At 48.7% G+C, this 20,453-nt stretch overlaps 1 protein-coding gene across 8 annotated transcripts in view; it reads left to right on the forward strand.

Moving 5' to 3' along the window:
* The window catches only part of Arhgef2 (Rho/Rac guanine nucleotide exchange factor 2), a 52,095-nt gene extending 31,995 nt beyond the window's left edge, over positions 1-20,100 (forward strand). For 4 of the 8 annotated variants that reach the window (XM_090340773.1, XM_090340774.1, XM_090340779.1 and 1 more), the window contains 21 exons: positions 1,991-2,135; positions 4,149-4,216; positions 4,539-4,602; positions 5,959-6,088; positions 6,303-6,412; positions 6,554-6,700; positions 7,292-7,542; positions 7,687-7,812; positions 8,161-8,278; positions 8,454-8,702; positions 11,702-11,778; positions 12,164-12,333; positions 13,996-14,063; positions 15,485-15,685; positions 16,015-16,134; positions 16,261-16,328; positions 16,448-16,483; positions 16,697-16,747; positions 16,946-17,383; positions 18,103-18,286; positions 18,955-20,100. In XM_090340773.1, coding sequence (XP_090196899.1) covers positions 1,991-2,135; positions 4,149-4,216; positions 4,539-4,602; positions 5,959-6,088; positions 6,303-6,412; positions 6,554-6,700; positions 7,292-7,542; positions 7,687-7,812; positions 8,161-8,278; positions 8,454-8,702; positions 11,702-11,778; positions 12,164-12,333; positions 13,996-14,063; positions 15,485-15,685; positions 16,015-16,134; positions 16,261-16,328; positions 16,448-16,483; positions 16,697-16,747; positions 16,946-17,383; positions 18,103-18,286; positions 18,955-19,028 — 2,895 coding nt within the window. In that variant the 3' untranslated portion in view covers positions 19,029-20,100. Of the gene's footprint in view, positions 1-1,664; positions 1,774-1,990; positions 2,136-4,148; positions 4,217-4,538; positions 4,603-5,958; positions 6,089-6,302; positions 6,413-6,553; positions 6,701-7,291; positions 7,543-7,686; positions 7,813-8,160; positions 8,279-8,453; positions 8,703-11,701; positions 11,779-12,163; positions 12,334-13,995; positions 14,064-15,484; positions 15,686-16,014; positions 16,135-16,260; positions 16,329-16,447; positions 16,484-16,696; positions 16,748-16,945; positions 17,384-18,102; positions 18,287-18,954 lie in introns of those variants that run through there. The other 4 variants (XM_090340775.1, XM_090340776.1, XM_090340778.1 and 1 more) reach the window with 3 other exon arrangements.
* The last annotated feature ends 353 nt before the right edge of the window (positions 20,101-20,453 follow it).

Below are 20,453 nucleotides of genomic sequence, written 5' to 3' on the forward strand. Positions count from 1 at the left end.
TGCGGTCAGAACTGGTTTCTGGCCTCACTGGGTTGTAATACTCTGTCCTAAGGTCCCAGCCACGGGGACTCAGAGCCTCAGCTTCAGTTATTTTTATTTTTATTTTTTGGTGATGTGGCTTGAATTCAGGGCCTAGGCGCTATTCTTGAGCTTAAAAATTTTTTTTTGTTGTTCAAGGCTGGCACTCTACCACTTCGAGTCACTGCTCCACTTCCAGTTTTCTGGTGGTTAATTGGAAATAACAGTATCACAGTTTGGGGCCACAAGCATGGCCTAGTGATAGAGTGCTTGCCTAGTATGCACAAATCCCTGGGTTTGATTCCTTGGTACTACATACACAAAAAAGCCGGAAGTGGTGCTGTGGCTCAAAATGGTAGAGCACTAGCCTTGAGAAAACTCAAAGATTGTTCTCAGGCCCTGAGCTCAAGCCCCAGGATTGGCAAAAAAAGAAAAAAATCACAACTTTCCTGCCAGATCTGGCTTAGAACTTTGACCCTTGGATCACAGCCTCCTGAGTAGCTGGGATTACAGGTGTGCGCCACCAGCACCTAGCTGGATGCTGTTTTTTTTTATTTCTGAGAGGCAGGGCTACCTTGAAGAGAACAGTTTGTTTCTAAAACTACTTTATGTCCTTTAAAAGTGTAGGCAGCAGAGGCCAGTAGCTCACACTTGTAATCCTAGCTACTTACAGGAGACTGAGATCTGGGAATCACAGTAGGAAGCCAGCTCTGAGATAAAATCCTTGAGATTCTCCAATTGATCACTAAAAAGCTAGAAGTGGACCAGTGGCTCAAGTGGTAGAGTGCTAGCCGTAAGCAAAAAAAAATCTTAGGCCCCTGAGTGCAAGCCCCAGGACCATCACAGAAAAAGAAAACGAATGGAAGGGAAATTGAAAGACCTCAAGTGACAACTGAGGAAGGTCCTAGAAGAGATGAGGAAGAGTGATATCGTTACCATCTCACCTTCTGCTGTTTGGGAAGCTCAGGCTTAAGTAGAGACTGAAAAGAAATTAAGAAAAAAGACTTGACATGTAGAGAAAGCTTGCAGAGGACAGGCTGCGAAGTATCCTACATGGAGTGTGTCCCAGCTCCATGGAGACCAAGACTGAAGGATGTTATAGATGGCAAAAAGGATGGGGGGGGAGGTGGGGACCAGGACCAATTGGGTGAGGAACAATCTAGAGTTTCCACAGGCTTTATCTCTGAAGAGGAATATGAGAGGAATAAGTTAATTTGCAAGGAAGCTTTTTCACTGGGACATTCCAGCTTCCTGGCTGTGAGGGATACTGACCTGAGGTCAGAATGAGCTCCCCATATCTACAGGTTAATGGGAGACGCACTGCCTCCTAGAAAGAGGCTTTGGCTGAATGTAGGTGGAAGAGTTAGAGGTTGGGGATCCTGATCCCTAAGTTGGGGGTAGCCATTGATGTGTTCTGCCCTTTCAGCCATTGTTACTAGAGGGAACTCCTGCCCTCCCATCCCTGCTCCTCCCCCCCACACACACACTGTGACTGCCATGAGACAGCGCTCTAACACTGGTTGTCATGGTTATGAGAGGAGCTAACTCCCATAGATTGGAAAGCGCTGGTGAGCTGGCACCCTCTGCTTTGCCTGCTCTTCCCTCCTCTTTGCGCATCTTCCCCCCCAGCACAGAGAAGAGCGTACAGCAGCCGGGGGCGAGCAGAGCTAGGGCTGGGAGGTGGAGTGAGGACGCAGAGATCCGAGAACCAGAGAGATGAGTGGCAATAGGAGGCAACCCAGCCGCAGGGGCCAGGTAGGTCAGGGGTCCAGAAGCCCTTTGCAACTGGCTGTCCCTGGGCCAGCTCACTTCTGGATGACTGCCCCTGACTCCCTGTTGCAGGCTGTTTTGAGACTTGTCTTTCCAGCTCAGCAAGCAGGGATTTCACCCCTGCCTCTGCCCTCAACCTCTATCTGGTCCTGAGGTACCCAGATAGCAGCTTTACCTCCTGTTTCTCTCACCCCTTCCACAGACCCGGGAAAAGGAGAAGATGAAGGAAGCCAAGGATGCGCGTTATACCAACGGGCACCTCTTCACTACCATCTCAGTTTCGGGCATGACTATGTGCTATGCCTGTAACAAGAGCATCACAGCCAAGGAAGCCCTCATCTGCCCAAGTAAGTTGCCCCCTGAATGTCAGATTCGGTGTCCACCAATTATAATCTGTCATTTCTGCCCAAGTTTGTAAGGGAGGCTCTCCACTCTGACCCCAGAGTGCCAGGACCAGATGCTTCTTCCTTATTCCCCTTCCTCCTGAGGGTGGTGGCTGCTGGAATGTGACATAAGCAAGCCTAGCTGGGGATGTGGGAGAGAGAAGCTGGAATGGCTCTTTGCAGCTGTCACCCGCTGGGTAGCTTCCTTGCTCCCTGAACAGCTGCTGAGGTGAACTGACTGCAGAAGGAGCAGGAACTGTGTGTAAAGAGTAGTGAGAGAGGAGCGGGGGAAAAGCTGCCAGCCTCACAGCTGTCTTTGTCCATCTTCCTGGGTGAAACTGGACCCTCAGGACCTCAGAGTTCCATTGTCCCTTCCTTTCTGGTAACTGTGGGTAGAGTCTGAAATAGTATGTTCTTTCAAGGACAAAATGGAATTAGAGCCCTGTCTTGCATTTCCAGTCTAACTAGATGGTGAGAAAGGACCCATGCATGTAGCCAGGAATTCCTTCCTTCCTGGAGTCGCCTATGCAGAAGGCTACAGCTCGGGCCTGCTCCCTCTCAAATTTATGGCAATAATTTGCCTTGGATTAGAACAGGATTGGAGGTATTGTGACTGGCTGCTGATCTAAAGGATGAATTTCCTAGCCTCCAAACAAATTCTTTCGGTTTATGGGGAAGAAACCCCAGACAGAACTTCCTACTTTCTTACTGCTTGTTTTAGAATTGGGAGGGAGAGAAGGGAACCCCCGATCTAGATTCCTCTAGAGACTTGACAAAATACCCAGTCCGGAAGCTTGTTGCCAGGGGAACTGGGGAGGCGGGCAACACTATTTTGAGAGCAGGTGGAAAGCGGAGGTTTGATCCAGAGACACTAGGTGTTGCGGGTAGGAGAAAAGAGCTCCTGGGGGAGGTGGGTACTGTTGTAACCCCCACATCTGTCTGTCCCTTCTGCCCCACCCTGCTGGCCTTGTATTTGTGGAAGTGAGCTTGGGGCTGAGTATTGTCTGAAGGAGTTAGCAGAGTTTCCGGTGCTAGGCGGGGGAGGGGAAGCTGGAGAGGGCCCAGGGCCCAGAGCATGTTGGGAAGGGGGTATCAGTGGTCTTGTGCGTAGACTTGGCTATCCTTCCTTTTTCCTCTTCTTCCCTACTCCATGGCAAGGTGGGGTAGAAAATGGGGGCGAAGCAGATGGAATGTGGGAGCTGTGGGTTGGCCTTGCATGAGGAACAGGACTCCCTGGGCCTGGAAGGGAAAAAGCAGCCTGACTGGGATGTGTGTAGAAGCTGGTAAATTGGCAGGGAAGGTAGAGCAAGGCATGGACCTGCCCATTCCGCACTAGACCCATCAGTCTTGGAATTGCTTAGATCCAGCCAGAAGCAGTGGGCCTATCTATATGTGTGGCAATGGCAGGAAGAAGTAAATCCCAGTTCTGCTACCAGCAAGAAGGTATCAGGACAGGTTCATCTCTAGGACAGGTTCCTCATCTATAAAATAAGGGTAGCTGCACCCAGCTCTGGGCACTGTGGGGCACATTCAAGGAGCATATCCTTAGTGCTCAAGGAGTGTTCACTTCTCCCTCCCCTGGCCACCACCCCAGCTGCTGCTGCCCTGTCATCTTGTGGTCTGTGGGAGTCCTCGCTCTCATCTGCCAGTTGCACCCTCCTGTGTGCTTCTCCAGCTCATCTCTGACAACCATAACTCCTCTTCCCTATAGTCCACATCTCAAGCTTGCTTCAGTTCAGAATCGTTTACTCCTCCTGAGTGTGTGATTGCAGTCCACATCCAGACCCCTTTCTCACTTCACTTCCTGCTTGAAAAAGGAGGGAGGTGGGAGGAGAGGGACTGGAGCCGGGTTAGGACTGAGAGGTCTGGACAGAGGGGGAAGGTCTGTGGCCAAGGGGGGATGGGTGTCTACACATGGGTGTGACCCCTCCTGTACCACCCAGCCCTCCCTTTACCCTCTCTACCCCACCCTCCCAGCCTGCAATGTGACTATCCACAACCGCTGTAAAGACACCCTGGCCAACTGTACCAAGGTCAAGCAGAAGGTGAGATGACAGGGAGGGCAAAGGGCTGGGGGAGAGGGTAATAAGCGTGTGGTGCCCTCATGCCTTTGCATTCATTCCCTACACTGTGTTCCTCAACCCCTTTCACCGTGGGGCAGCCCAGACCCTCAACCCCAGGCCTCAGACCCTAATGGATCAGGCCTGCTGCTAAAGACATAGCCCCATATCACTGGGCTTAGCCATCCTGATGCCCTTAACTGTAGCGCAAGCTTCTCCCCAGGGAGCAGTGCCCTGCTCCATCCTAGGGTCAAAGGGTGATCTTTAGGTGACAGCTCTTCTTGGTATCTCTTGCTCTTTCTCACAGCAACAGAAAGCTGCTCTGTTGAAGAACAACACTGCCTTGCAGTCTGTTTCTCTTCGAAGTAAGAGTGAGTAGTTGGGTAATGGGGAGGCCACCATAAGCCCTGGACCCCAGGTGTCTCAGCTCATGGGCTCTGCTGCCCCCCTGAGGTCATACCCAGACACAGCCACTTCCTCTCTAGTGGAAGTGGCTAAAGGGGGCATAAGGAAGGGGATGGTCCATAATCTTGGCTGAGGTAGGATGGGGAATCCCATAGGGATGAAGGATTGTGATGCTTTGTCATTTGGGCCTAGTACATTCTGTATTATTATCATTTATTTATTTTGGTACTAGGGATTACACTCAGGGTCTCCTACTTGATAGGGATGCACTGTACCATTTGAGCCACTCCTCCAGCCCCTTTTTGCCTTTTTTTTTGGTGGGGGGTGGGGTTGATCCCAGAGCCTAGGTACTGCCCCTAAGCTTTTGATCAAGACTAGTGTTCTACCACCTGAGCCATAGCTTCACTTTTGTGGTATTCAAACCTCAGCCTCTTGAGTAATTTAAGATTACAGGCAAGAGCCACCATCACCTGGCTGCATTGGTTGTTTTTGAGGTATGCTCGGGTTGGCCTGGGCTTTGATCCTCCCACTTATGCTCACCTGTATTGCTGGGGATGGTAGGTGTGTACCACTACACCCAGCCTTTGTACTTCCCCTTGTAGGTGGCACATACCACTTTGCCAAGCCATCGAATGAGATGGAGTCTTACATTTTTCTTGGGCTGGCCCTCAAACTGTGATTCCCCCAATCTCAAATAGCTAGGGTTAGAGGCTTGAATGCATGGTCTTTTGTATTATTATCACTGCATTTGGGGGGACTATTCATGGCAGTTGTCAGGTGTCTGTCAGACAAGCTTTGTTGTAAGAACATGGTGCTTAGGCAGAAAGATCAGAGCCCCAAGTCTCTGCTCACCTTTGGTCCTGATCAGATTTTTTCACTTTTTTTTGAGCTTCACTTGCTCAGTTTGTTTCAGGAAAGAAGTAGGACAAGAATAAAGCACTGTGAACATATGAGGATTAGACTGGGAATATGCTTGCCTAGCATGTATGAAGTCCTGGGTTCCATTCCTCAGTAACACATACACAGAAAAAGCTGGAAGTGGTGCAGTGGCTCAAGTGGTAGAGTGCTGTTTATCCTTGAGCAAAAAGAAGTTCAGGGATAGTGCTCAGGCCCTGAGTTCAAGCCCTGTGACTGACACGAAGCAAAGCAAAACAAAATAGGAGGATTGTACAGACGTAAAGTGACTTTATAAGTGTTTCTTGGACCAGAGGACCTGGAGTGGAGCCAGAGAACACCATGTTTCTAGTGGAGGAGCCTGGGAGGTGGGAACTCTGGGGAGGCAGGGAGTTTGATTTTTGCCGGCTTGGCCTCTCTCTTGACAGCAACCACCCGGGAACGGCCTACCTCTGCTATCTACCCCTCTGACAGCTTCCGACAGTCCTTCCTTGGCTCCCGCCGTGGCCGTTCCTCCTTGTCTTTAGCTAAGAGTGTTTCTACCACCAACATTGCTGGGTGAGCCTCTTTTGGGGAAGAGAGGGGAGCAGGCAGCTGAGTATGAATCCCAAAGGGGAGTAAGGTTCTTTTCTGTCCCTGAGTTGAGAATTGTAGACAGATGAGTAAGGAGAACATAGGGTGACCGCCCCTCGCATTCCCAGTCTCGGTTCCCCTCCTGGGAAGGGATGTCTGCCTAAGTAGGGATGATGAAGACAACCTTCACTTCTCTCAGACATTTCAATGATGAGTCTCCCCTGGGACTGCGTCGGATCCTTTCCCAGTCCACAGACTCCCTCAACATGCGGAACCGAACTCTGTCAGTGGAATCCCTTATTGATGAAGGTGAGCATGCTTGAATCCTGGAGAGACTTGGGGATGATGAAGAAGGGCTGGTGGGAGCAACCCTGGGAAGGTCAAGGAGAGCAGGGCCTAGAAACCAGGGGAGAGGAATCAGTTCTGATTGCTTCCTGCACTGATGCCCAGGTGCAGAAGTGATCTATAATGAGCTGATGAGTGACTTTGAGATGGATGAGAAGGACTTTGCAGCTGATTCCTGGAGCCTTGCTGTGGATGGCAGCTTCCTGCAACAACATAAAAAGGAGGTGATGAAGCAGCAGGACGTCATCTATGGTGAGCCGAGTGCACCCTCGCCTTCTTCCTTTACCAGGCCCTGATTGTGTCTGATCTCCTTTCTAGCAGCCTCACCTCTCCAGACTCTTTCCCTCTTAACGCATTGACCTCTTATGACCTGCCTGGGGTCAGATTGCTCCCTAGGTCTTCACCTTTCTGTGTTGTTGGTCTTCAAGCCCCCATACTTTGTTTTGGTTTTTGAGATAGGGTTTTGCTAGGTAGCCCTGGCTCTTCTTAAACTCACAGTCCTCTTGCTTCTATCTCTGGAGTGCTGAGAACACAGGCATGCACCAATCATACTCAACTGCTCCATCTTTATCCCTTTTTTTAAAAAAACTTGGTACTCAGTTTTCACTCTGCCTCTTTAATGTACGACACCATGCTGGGTGTGGGAGGCTTCGATGTATAGAAGACACATGGTTCTTTTCCTGAAATAGTTTATAATCTTCGGATGACAAGGTGTAAAGATTAAACAAAAATTGATTCAAGATCCCACTAAATGCAGATGTTAACCTGGAAGGGGTCGGCCAAGGGCTCCACAAATTGTGCTTCGACCAGCATAGAAGCTTGAATGACCCCTTGTGCCCACAGAACTAATCCAGACAGAGTTGCACCATGTGAAGACACTGAAGATTATGACCCGATTCTTCCGCACTGGGATGCTAGAAGAACTACAGTTGGAGCCAGGAGTGGTCCAGGGCCTGTTTCCCTGTGTGGATGAGCTCAATGACATTCATACCCGCTTCCTTAGCCAGCTGTTAGAACGTCGGCGCCAAGCCCTGTGTCCTGGCAGCACTCGGAATTTTGTCATCCATCGCTTGGGTGACCTGCTTATCAACCAGGTGGGAAAGGCATGAGCGTTTTAGTTTTGTCTCCATCCTCACTCCAGAGGCAGGATGCCAGCCTATTTGGCAGGAGGTGTGCCCAAGGGATAAGGTATGATTTTGTGAGAAATATTGACCTGGCTTTGCTCTCCTGACACCTAGTTTTCAGGTCCCAGTGCAGAGCAGATGCGGAAGACCTACTCAGAGTTCTGCAGTCGCCACACAAAGGCCTTAAAGCTCTATAAGGAGTTGTATGCTCGAGACAAACGCTTCCAGCAGTTCATTCGGGTGAGCCAGTCTCTGCAGACCCCGCCTCCCAGCCTCCTCTTAAGCCTGAGTCCAGCTTCCCCATTCAGGGGAAAATCATGGGTGATCTGTGCCCACCCAGACAGCAAACACTGCTTCCCCTTTTAGCCTCGTGGATCCTGTCGAAAGTTAACCCTCAGAGCAGGAGGCAGCATCTCCTGATAGTTTCCCACACTTCCTGACTTTGCTGGGTTGGTCCTTATGACGAATGGGAGACATTGTCCCCATTTTCCAGATGGTGGTCAGTGTCAGTAGTAGCTAAGGCAGGGCTAGCATCAAAGCTTAAGACTCATCTTTCTGCAGTCCTGAGCCCTGCCTCTTCCTTTGCAGAAAGTGACCCGCTCAGCCGTGCTGAAGCGGCATGGGGTACAGGAATGCATCCTCCTGGTAACTCAGCGCATCACCAAGTATCCGGTGCTCATCAACCGGATCCTTCAGCATACGCATGGTGAGGAGAAACACTGGGAATGGGGAGGGAGATTTTGAGGTAAGAAAGGGTCCAAGATGATAAAGGCTCAGGTATGGCATTATGGGAAGCCTGTGAAGTAGAATCAGGACACGGGGGGAATTAGAACTGGAATGACAGTGGGTAAGCTGTCTTCCCTGTCGGCCTTTTGGTGCAGGAATTGAGGAGGAGCGCCAGGACCTTACAGCAGCGCTGGGGCTGGTGAAAGAGTTGCTCTCCAATGTGGACCAGGATGTTCACGAGCTGGAGAAAGGGGCTCGCCTGCAGGAGATCTATAACCGCATGGACCCTCGGGCCCAGGCACCAGTACCTGGCAAGGGCCCTTTTGGCCGAGAGGAGCTTCTGCGGCGTAAGCTCATCCATGACGGCTGCCTACTCTGGAAGACAGCGACAGGTCGCTTTAAAGGTCAGTAGACCTTGTAGGGCATGGTGATTCACACTTGTAATCCCAGCACTCAGGAAGGTCACAATTCAGGGCCAGCCTGGGCTATATAGGAAGTTCAAAGTCGACCTGGGCTAAATAATGAGACCCTGACAAAAACATAAAAATAAACAAAAGTTCATTTGATTTGGCAGCTCCTGCAAGAGTCTAGAGTTGGAATGGGAGATGCAGCCACTCTTAGGACTCTCTTTATGTAGACCTGCACCAAGTATGAGACTCAGTGGAAAGAAAAGATGTGTTCATTGCAGCCTTTGCATTACGTTTTTAATATCAGGATAGGACAGTCTTATCAGTATACATTCATTTCCATGCTCTTTGCCAGCCTGGAGAATCATCAGAAATATAAACCATAGTTGAGCATTGGCAGCTCATCCTGTAACCCTAGCTACCCAAAAGGCTGATATCTACATTAAAGTTCAATGCCAGCCTGGGCACAAAAGTTCTTAAGACTCCATCTCCAAAATAACTAATAAAAAGCTAGGCTAGAGGTGTGGCTCAAGTGGTAGAGTGACAGTTACGAATGCCAGCTAATAATGGGTGAGACCCTGAGTTCAAACCCCACACCAGCATACACATATACATGTACATTCTTGCTGGGCACACAAATAGAGGCTTGGAGGCATTGATCAAAAGTGGAAGACCCAAGGCCCGAGTGCAATGGCTTATGCATGTAATTCTAGCTACTCAAGAGGTTGAGATCTGAGGATTGCAGTTCAAAGCCAGCCCAGGCAAAGACCTTGTCTCCAATTAACCACTAGAAAGCCGGAAGTGGTGGTAGCCTAGAGCTAAAGAGCTCAGGGACAGCGCCCAGGCCCAGAGTTCAAGTCACACACACACACACACACACACACACACACACACACACACACACACACGCACGCACACATGGAAGACTCTAAGCAAAAGTACTAGAGCCTTAGTTCAAGTCTCAGACCTAGGGAGGGAAAAATAATAGAAATCCACAGGACAAGTTAAAGGCAGATAATTTCCCCAACTGGAATCCCAGCAGTCTGGGGGGCTATGGAATGCTTTGGCACTTGGGGAATGTAATTGGGAGGCTCCAGGGAGAGTCTGAGCCCAGAGGAGGACAGGCAGGAAAGGAGAGAGAGAATGAAGCGCTGGGGGCCTAAGCACACTTTCTCAGGCTCACTTTTGAGAATCTGTGTTCACTTGCAAAGTATTCTATCTATCTAAATCAAAGAAGTAACAACTTTAGCTTTGGAGGTAAAGACTGGGGGACAAAAACACCTGACATCTAAGGCTAGAGTCTTGCCTGCTCCTCTGTACTCATGTCATAAAATCTTTACTCTGAAGGCCTGGAGATTCTGTCTTCATGAGCTTCTTCCATTTCTCTCCTTTCCATCTCTCCCACGCAGCAGCTAAGAATATAAAGCATGAGGGGTTAAAAATAGCAAGGCTAGAGAGCTCTATTTCTGAGCATTTAGCAAAAGCCCTCCCATTCCTGTATGCCCACAGTTTAGTGAGATCCCAAGGATAAAGGGTGAGTAGATGTGTTCTTGACTGTGAGATCTAGGTTGTATAGAATTGACTTTTGTTGTGTGAGGGCTGACCTTTCAGTCCTCCTTTAGTTTAGTAGACAGAAAGCTAACTTTCTCTTCTATGAGCACAAAGTGAGAAGTAGGAATATGCCAAGGCATAAAGAATTTAGGTCAGATGTCTAAAAAGGTTTTAAAAAGATTTTATATTAGACTGGGAATGTGGCTTAGTGGTAGAGTGCTTGCGTAGCATGCATGGGCTCGATTCCTCACTACCATATAGACAGAAAAGGCTGAAAGTGGTGCTGTGATTGAAGTGGTAAAGTGCTGCCCTTGAGGAAACGAAGCTCAGTGCACAGGCCCTGAATTCAAGTCCTAAGACCAGGAAAAAAATAATTAAAGAAAATTCATATTAGTGAGATGTTAAGCATGGAACTTAAGGCTGGAAAACATAGCCTCTCTTGGTCTGGGAATCCTTAATGAGATAAAATGAACCCAGCCCCATTTGGCATGCACCTGTAGTCACAGTTATTCAGGAGGCTGAGGACAGAAGGTTGCTTGAGCCCACACAACTTGAAGACCAGTCTGGGAGATGGGTGCCAGTGACTTAATATATAGAATAAGCTATAGTCACAGCTTACTCAGGGGCTGTGATCTGGAGCCATTGCCAGGCAATCCTAGGCAGAAAAAAAATTCTCTACCAGCCAGCTGTCAGTGGCTCATGCTTGTAATCCTAGCTACTCAGGAGGCTGAGATCTGAGGATTATGATTCAAAGCCATCCCAAGCAGGAAATTCTGTGAAATTACCCTCAGCTAACTGCCCAAAATATCCAGAAGTGGAGTTATAACTCAAGTGGTAGACTGGTAGCCTTGAACAAAAACAAAACAAAACAAAAACCCTCAGGGACAACATCTACTCCCTGAGTTGAAGCCCCAGGACTAACACCAAAAAGCCTTCTATTCCATCTACAACAGTAAAAATCAGGAATGGGAATGTGGCTCAAGTGGAAGAATACCTTCTTAGCAAGTGCAAGGCTCTGATTTCAAACCCCAGTGCTGCCAAAACAAAACAAACTATTGGACCCTTCTACATAGAAGAATACACATATGTGTTATATTGATATAACTTCACAAGGTTTACAGGACCCCTGGAGCCAGCAGTGGCTATCCTGGGAACCTGTAGACCTTTGGTTCAGAAGCTTGATCAGCTGTGGCAGTTTGCTACAAAAGCACTAAGTGGTCTCCTGCTATCCCTGCTGGCCTAAAAGGCTATTGTATCTAGATCACATATATCTCTTCCCCTTCATTTCTCTGCTGTCAGAATGAGACCAGAAAGAAGGGGGATGGGGAAGAGGGAAATCGGTGGTTCTATCAGATGGTATAGGCTTGGTTCTTGGGGAGAGGACAGGGGAATGGCTGCTCCATCCCTCTAGTGCTAAGCATTCTCCCACTTTATACTCGCACCAGATGTGCTAATGCTGCTCATGACAGATGTGCTACTGTTTCTCCAAGAGAAGGACCAGAAGTACATCTTTCCTGCTCTGGTGAGTCTTCATTGTCGTAATACTTCCAAATGTCTCAAGCCCTACTTGGTTTCCTCCCCAAGAAACAAAAAGCTCCAGAGTCTTCCTATCAAATTATTGTAATTACTACTATAATATAATAAGAAATAGCTGTAGTTTTTCTATCATATTAGTGTATTCAGATATTTTAGTATTCATGAGGAAAGACCGTTATTAGCACTGACATTTTATAGACAATGAAAGTAAATCTTACATGCTACTCTGACAAGAGTCATGTACATTTCCAAGTTTTTTCTGGATAGCCCAGAAGTGGAGGTGTAGGGCATCTTCCTCAGTCCTTTGGGCTTTCCAGGATTGAAGACACAATTAGCTTAGGCCTCCCAGGCTTAATTCTTTCTCTCAACAGGACAAGCCTTCGGTGGTATCACTGCAAAATCTGATTGTTCGGGACATTGCCAACCAAGAGAAGGGGATGTTTCTGATTAGCGCAACTCCACCTGAGATGTATGAGGTGCACACAGCGTCCCGGGATGACCGGAGCACCTGGATCCGAGTCATTCAGCAGAGCGTGCGCGTGTGAGTGTGTGCCTGCTGCCTGTGTTGTGTGTGAAGTGCCTATGGAATTTGTGCCAGGCCTCAATACCACAGAACCCAGCTTTGACAGGGAGGAGCAATGGCTGAGAGAGACATTGTCAAAGTTTATATGCTGACAACCCCAAGTACCTTTCAAATGTAGCATGAGCTGACAAGCGGAAGAACCCTTACAACTGTTACATCTGCTAGCCAACAGGACAGTTTTAGCCTCACTAGCATCTTGGTCTGTAGTCAAGGGATTGTTTTTTTTTGGATGATATTGCTTTGTATCCTTTCTTTTCTGAAAATGAATGTAGACAAGATAAAAGGTATCCATGTTAGACAATGGAATGGTTAGCCTTACAAATGTAAAACCTAATAGAGCCAGGAAGGGAAGTCCACATGTAAAAATGCTTATGCATGCAGGTACCAGTGGCTCATATCTGTAATCCTAGCTACTCAGAAGGCTGAGATCTGAGGATCAAAGCCAGCCTGAGCAAGAAAGTCAGTGAGACTCTTACCTCCAATTCACTACCCTCCCCCCCAAAAATTGGAAATGTTGCTATAGCTCAAAGTGATAGAGCATTAGCCTTGAGGAAAAAGAGCACAGGGACAGTGCCCAAGCTTTATGTTGAAGCCCCAGGACCAGCACCATAGCTAGCTAGCTAGCTAGCTAGATAAATAAATCAATAAATAATTCCAGAGGGCTTTCAGAGCCCCCTGGACTTAAGCCAGCTGTGGATCTCCTGGGAGCCAGTAGGTGCTAGATTAACTGACCTTGAATCCGTTTGCTAAAGCAGAAAATATTTAGGACACATACTAGATTTGAAGTAGTCAACTTTGTGTCAAATTGAAATGAGGAAATAGGTACAGTAGGTAAAATATTAAAACGTTTTGAAGAATAACTTCATTTTTTCAATGCTGTAGATTGTACATACTAGATCCTAGGTTCCATCCCCAGCCCAGGATTTTTTATAATCTTCATAATTCTTTACAAAAAAGATATATGGTGGCCAGGAGTTTGGCCTAGTGGTAGAGTGCTTGCCTAGTATGCACAAAGATCCAGGTTCACTTCCTCAGTACTATATACAGAGAAAAAGCCAGAAGTGGTGCTGAGGCTCAAGTGGTAGAGCTCTAGCCTTGAGAAAGGCCAAGGACAGTGCTCAGGCCCTGAGCTCAAGCCCAGGACTGGCAAAAAAAAAAAAATATATATATATATATATATATATATATATATATATATATATACACACACATATGGTAATAAGTGTGAAAATCAGGGCAGAGAAAAGAGTGAAGAATTACTGATGCACTGGGTCTCATGTGTCTCACACCTGTAATCCTAACTACTCAGGAGGCTGAGATCTGAGGATTGCGGTTCAGAACTGTCCCAGGCAGGAAACTCCATGAGACTCTTATCTCCAATTAACCATCAGAAAACTGGAAGTAGAGCTGTGGCTCAACATGGTACAGTGCTGGCCTTGAGAGTGTAGGAGTTCAAGCCCCACAGATGACCAAAAAAGAAAAAGGAGTGAAGCCACGCTGTGCAGCTAAGGAAGCTTACTAGAAGTGGGGGTGTAGAACATGTATCAGGAGGGAAGGCTAAATACTACTATGTAACCTCACGTCTGTCTGCCAACCCCACCTGACCTACTACCTCTCCAGATGTCCATCCAGAGAAGACTTCCCCCTGATTGAGACAGAAGATGAGGCTTACTTGCGGCGGATCAAGAGTAAGTCCACCCACAGGCAGCTTATAAAGTACTTTGTGATATATCCACACAAAATATGCAATGACTAAAAAGAGATGGTTCTATAAGACCATTATAGATTTTTAACCAAAATATATTATTAAATGAAAAATGCAAAGTTAAAAACAACATAAAGAGGGGCTGGGAGTGTGGCCTATCGGTAGAGTGCTTGCCTAGCATGCACGAAGACTCGGGTTCAATTCCTCAGTACCACATACATAGAAAAAAAGCCGGAAATGGTGCTGTTGTTCAAGTGGTAGAGCATTCGCCTTGAGGAAAAGCCCCGGGACAATGCTCAGGCCCTGAGTTCAAGGCCCAGGACTGGGGGGAAAAAACAAAAAACGTAAAGGGCGGGGAAGGCGGTTTATTGGTAGAGTGTTTGCCTGTCATGCTTGAAACCCTAGGTTCGATTCCTCAGTACCACATAAACAGAAAAAGCTGGAAGTGGCGGGGTGCAGTGGCTCACATCCGTAATCCTAGCTAGTCAAGAGGCTGAGATCTGAGGATCTTGGTTCAAAGCCAACTCCAGGCACTAAAAAGTCTTTGAGACTCTTATCTCCAATTAACCACCTTAAAACTGGAAGTGGTGGGGGCCGGAAGTTTGGCCTAGTGGTAGAGTGCCTGTCTAGCATGCACAGAGACCCAGGTTCCATTCGTCAGTATCACATACATAGAAAAAGCCAGAAGTAGTTTGGTGGCGCAGGGTAGAATTCTAGCCTTGAGGAAAGCCCAAGGACAGTGCTCAGGCCCTGAGCTCAGGCCCAGTACTGGCAAAACAAAACAAAAAACTGGAAGTGGTGCTGTGGCTCTAAGGGTAGGGTGGTAACCTAGAACTGAAGAGTTCACAGACAATACCTAGGCCCAGAGTTCAAGCCCCACAACCACCACCACCAACAAAAAAAAAATGTCCAAATACCAAAAATAATATCATACTTAATACATAATAAAGTTATGTGATTAAAAAGTAAAAACCTGGAAGTGGTACTGTGGCTCAAGTGGTTGGGTGATAGCCTTGAGCTGAAGAGCTCAGGGACAGGAACCAAGCCCTGAGATCAAACTCCACAACCAAAGAAAACCAAAAACAAATTGCCAGGCTCTGGTGGCTCATGCCTGTAATCCTAGCTACTGAGGAGGCTGAGGTCTGAGGATTACGGTTGGAAGTTAGCCCAGGCATGAAACTCCCTGAAATAAACTACTCAGAAAAAGCCAGAAAGGGTGCTGTGGCTCAAGTGATAGAGTACTAGCCTTGAGCAAAAGAAGCTCAGGGAACGCTCCTTGGCCTAGATTTGAAACCCATGACCAGCAAAATAAAATAAAGTACTGCCATTCTACTTAGCCCATCTTTCCCTGTGGTTGTCCCATTGGGTTGTTCCACAGGCTCATCTTTTTTTTCTCTCCCACAGTGGAACTTCAACAGAAGGATCGGGCACTGGTGGAGCTGCTGCAAGAGAAGGTTGGACTGTTTGCTGAGATGACCCACTTCCAGGCAGAAGAGGACGGTGGCAGCGGGATGTCCCTGCCCACCCTGCCCAGGGGCCTTTTCCGCTCAGAGTCCCTAGAGTCACCTCGTGGCGAGCGGCTCCTACAAGATGCCATCCGTGAGGGTGAGAAAACTCCCGCAGAAGAGTGTGGGTGCATGTCTGCCTTCACCCAACATGGATGTGTGGTCAGACCAGAGGGGTTATCAACTGGTCAGCCTATAAACACTCCAAGTGCCTCTTCTGTGCTGGTTCCTTGGAATAACATGGAGAGACACAGTCCTCGTGCATAAGCTTATGGGACCTTTGGCTCCCTCACGACTGGATGAAAACGTGCTCACTCCCTATGTATAGCACTTCTAAATTCCAGCTGAATGTTCCATGTGTGTTGGGTGGATAGGGTGTCCCATGGAGTTCTGTCATTCCTGTGCTCACCTCCTCCTCTTTCCCATTAGTGGAGGGCCTGAAAGACCTGCTAGTGGGGCCTGGAGTTGAGCTGCTCTTGACATCCCGAGAACCAGCCCTACCCTTGGAAACAGACAGCGGTGGTAACACAAGTCCTGGGGTCACTGCCAGTGAGTGCCAGGGCTGGGGGCCAAGGTAGTAGGTGGGAGGCACTAAACAGAATGGGGGCCTCAGGGACTCAGTAGGGTGAGGGTCTGGGAAAATGAGTTTAAACCCCCTCCTTTCCCCTTCAACAGATGGGGAGGCCAGGACCTTCAATGGCTCCATTGAGCTCTGCAGAGCTGACTCAGACTCCAGCCAGAAGGTGGGTTCTCCAGGGATCTCAGGACTTGGCTACAGGGTGGGAAGGGTGCAGCTGGCCTCTGGGGCAGGCAGTGGAGACTTGTGTGTATGCTGATTCCTCATTCTGGCCCACTTTTGCAGGATCGAAATGGAAACCAGCTGAGATCCCCTCAGGAGGTAAGTGGGAATCTGGGTACGGGAGACAGAAGGGAGGGTATTCCCAGCCTGAAAAATTGTACCTCAATTTGGAGTAGGGTGGGGAAAGATGACACCTCCAAGTATCTTTCCAGATACTATTGTTCTCTCATCCACACCCACACTTGTTCAACTTCTGGGCAGTGCTCCCATCCTACGTATGGGCACTGTTCCCACCTTCTCCTCTGTCCCCAGGAAGTGTTACAGCGATTGGTCAATCTCTACGGCCTTCTTCATGGCTTACAGGTCAGTGGGCAATGTCTGGGATGGGGAAGGAGGCGTACTGGTATCCAGAGGCGCCTGGTTAGGGGGGCCTCGTCACCCTAACAGTCCTAAGTATTCCTTCAGGCCAAACTCTCCAGAATTGATCCCCTGGACTGAGAGTAAGGGCTAGATCGAAACCCAGGCTGCTGATGCATGCCTGTGTCCCCATTCTTCCCCCAGGCTGCTGTGGCTCAGCAGGACACTCTAATGGAAGCCCGGTTCCCAGAGGGCCCTGAGCGGCGGGAGAAGCTGGCCCGAGCTAACTCCCGGGATGGTGAGGCTGGCAGGGCTGGGCCTGTGGCTCCTGAAAAGCAGGCCACAGAGCTGGCACTACTTCAGCGACAGCATGCACTGCTGCAAGAGGAGCTGCGGCGCTGCAGGCGACTGGGTGAAGAGCGGGCAACTGAGGCTGGCAGTCTGGAAGCCCGGCTCCGGGAAAGTGAGCAAGCCCGGGCTCTGCTGGAACGAGAGGCTGAAGAGGCTCGGAGGCAGTTGGCTGCCTTGGGCCAGAATGAGCCACTCCCAGCAGAGGCCCCCTGGGCCCGCAGGCCTCTGGACCCTAGGAGGCGAAGCCTCCCAGCAGGCGATGCCCTGTACTTGAGCTTCAACCCCCCACAGGTAAGGCAGTGTGCCATGAACTGACCTGGGCTGGATCCAAGGGTCCATAGAACCTGAAAGATACTGGGCCATTGGAGAATTTTAACTGAAGTCAGGCAACAGACCTGAATAATAGTGCTAGTTCAACGTTCTTGTTGAACTGAAAGAAATTTCAAGCTGAGGATGTAGTTCCATGGTAGACTTGCCTAGTACATGCAATGTCCAGATTTGCAATCAAAACCAAGTGTTCTCTTGAAAGTCCTGTGTTATGCCGGGTGTGGTGGCTCACACCTGTAATCCTAGCTAGTCAAGAGGCTGAGATCTGAGGATCACGATTCAGAGCCAGCTTAAGAGACTCTTATCTCCAGTTAATCAGTAGAAAACTGGAAATGGTGCTGTGGCTCAACAGGTAGAGCCCTAGCCTTGAGAAAGCCCAAGGACAGGGCTCTCTGACCCTGAGTTTAAGCCCCAAGATTGACAGAGAGGGAGGGAGGGAAGGGAGGAGAGAGAGAGAGAGAGAGAGGATTCAGATGGGTGCAGTTCAGGGACAGATGCTGAAGGAAAACATCCTGGATAGTCAGCACAAAAAGAAGCCAGTTGGTGGTTGATGTACTGAAGGGACCTCAGAGGAAAGCATGTGTTGAGGCAGAGTAGAGCCCACTGCCCTTAGCTTAGTAGATCCTGCAGTATTCAGGCCGCTCACCCCCTGGCTTGCCACTTTTCCCTCCTGCTCTCCATAGTCTAGCCGTGGCCATGACCGCCTGGATCTGCCTGTGAATATTCGCTCCCTCCATCGACCCTTTGAGGACCGTGAGAGGCAGGAGCTAGGTAGCCCCGAGGAGCGACTGCAAGACAGCAGTGACCCTGACACAGGCAGTGAGGAGGAAGGGAGCAGCCGTCTGTCTCCACCCCACAGTCCTCGAGGTGAGAGAGTGGCGGGGGGTGAGGCCTTAGAGTAAGGGTGGGCTGGTATGTTTCCCAGTGAACTGTGGCTGCTGATGTCCGCAGTCTCTCAGGTGGGCTAGGACTTCTGTTCTGTCTGCTGGTGAGCAAGGGTGGAGCTCTAGGAAGCTGAGTATGGAGGGTGTCTCCTCCAATTGCTTAATGACTCGTAGGTTTTATAGATAGAAATCCATTTTTTGCTTTTTTAGTTTTATTAAAAATGGTTTGTCTTTAAGCCAGGCACCAGTGGCTCACGCCTGTAATCCTAGCTACTTCAGGAGACAGATCCAGGTTCAAAGCCAGCCTGGGCACTAAAGTCTTATCTCTGATTAACCAATTGAAAACTGGAAGTAGCACTGTGGCTCAAGGGGTAGAGCAGTAGCCTTGAGCTGAAGAGCTCAGGGACAATGCCTAGGCCCAGAGTTCAAGTCCCACGACTGACCCCCCCCAAAAAAAAATATATGTATATATATGTCTAATCTATCAGTTATAATTGTATCTTTATATACCAACGAGCTAGATAGGGCCCACTGCTGAAACCTCACCTGAGGTTTCAGGCCTCCAGTCTAAAGATGGGGAGGCAGTAATACAGAGGGTGTAGTTTGTCATGGGAAAATATCACTCACTGGCTTTACCTTGTCCCCCTTCAGACTTCACTCGAATGCAAGACATCCCAGAGGAGACAGAGAGCCGAGATGGGGAGCTTGTGGCCTCAGAGAGCTAAGGAGGCCCCTCCCTCTGCCCAGTGCCCCACTAAAGAACATTACTGAAGGGTGCAAACCTTGAGAACTCCAATCTGCCAATGACGAGGGAACATTTGAAAGAACTGCTTATTCTCCTTGCCAGCTCTGGGATCCTTGGATACCTGGGGCCAGTTAGGAAGCTGGGGGATTTAGGCCACAGTATCCCCCCTGGTGGCATCCAAAAGCTACACCACAGATGCCAATTTTTCATGCCTTTTTCCCTCTACTTTAGAAAAATTTATTTATTTATTGTTTATTAGTTATAGGGGGAGAGAGGAGATTTAAAGGACCAGAAACATGGGAACCAAGCCATAGGGATCAGGGGCCTTCTCCTTTAACACTACTGGGGGTGGGTGTTCCGGCGTAGCCATGCGGCTGCAGGGTTCAACTCTGATGATACTCTTCCCCAGCAAACATGAAAGAAAGAAAGAAAGACCACAGCCAGGGCCTACTACCCCTTTAAGGAGGTCTGTGGGCAGGACCAGGTCCTTTTCCCACTCCTGATGCCCTCCTCCTGCTGTTCTCCCTTCTCTCCATCCTCCACGGAAATCTCAGGGAGATAACCTGGCTTCCTAGAGTTGATGGAATAGAGGTTAGGGTGGCCATCTTGGTTTGTTGGGGGTGAGAGAAAAATCCACAGGGACCAGAATGTTTTGTTGTTTTGTTTTGTTTTGTTTTGTACCAAAGCCAACTGCACGTGTTTTATATTTTTACGAGAAGATTGTAGGCACTTAGAGATCATAGCCTTCTAGCTCCACACCTCTGGACTTGAGTGCTGGTGGGAGACAGTGACCTCTCCCTTCATCTACAGGAATGGGGCTCCTATTCTGACCTCTTCCTTGGCCATTGGGAAGAAGTTCTAGTGTAGGTTGGGAAATCTCTAGAAATCCTAACCTCTTTGCCTACCTTGGCAACTATGACCTGAAACCTCAACAGGAATTTGGGGGATTTCAGTGGAAACCCCTCCAATGCCAACCAGCTCTAGCCATTTTTCTGCCAATTTGATTGTTTAAAAAAAGATCAAACAAAAATTAAAGACCTGAAATCCCTTGAGGTGCTGTTTTGTAATGTCTTTCGGTTCTCATGTTGGGCTGGGGGGCAATGACATAGATTCTTTTAAAAGTGACTTTTCCCCTTCCTTGACAGTTTCTACCTCAAAAGAAGCATTAACAAATGCAGCTGCTAGTCTCCCATGCCCCCTCCCACCCCAGTTCTGGGGCTTGAACTCTGGGCCTGGGCTCTGTCCCTGAGCTGTTGCTCAAGTCTCGCACTCTACTACTTGAGCCACAGCACCACTTTGATGTTTTCTGGGTAGTTTATTGGAGAAAAGAGTGTCAGGGAGGCTGGAAATGTAACTTAGTGGTAGAGTGCTTGCCTAACATGCATGAAGCCCTTGGGTTCAATTT

This window comes from Megascapheus bottae, chromosome 10 (assembly GCF_031878675.1).
Source record: "Megascapheus bottae isolate mThoBot1 chromosome 10, mThoBot2.hap1, whole genome shotgun sequence".
Taxonomy (NCBI): domain Eukaryota; kingdom Metazoa; phylum Chordata; class Mammalia; order Rodentia; family Geomyidae; genus Megascapheus; species Megascapheus bottae.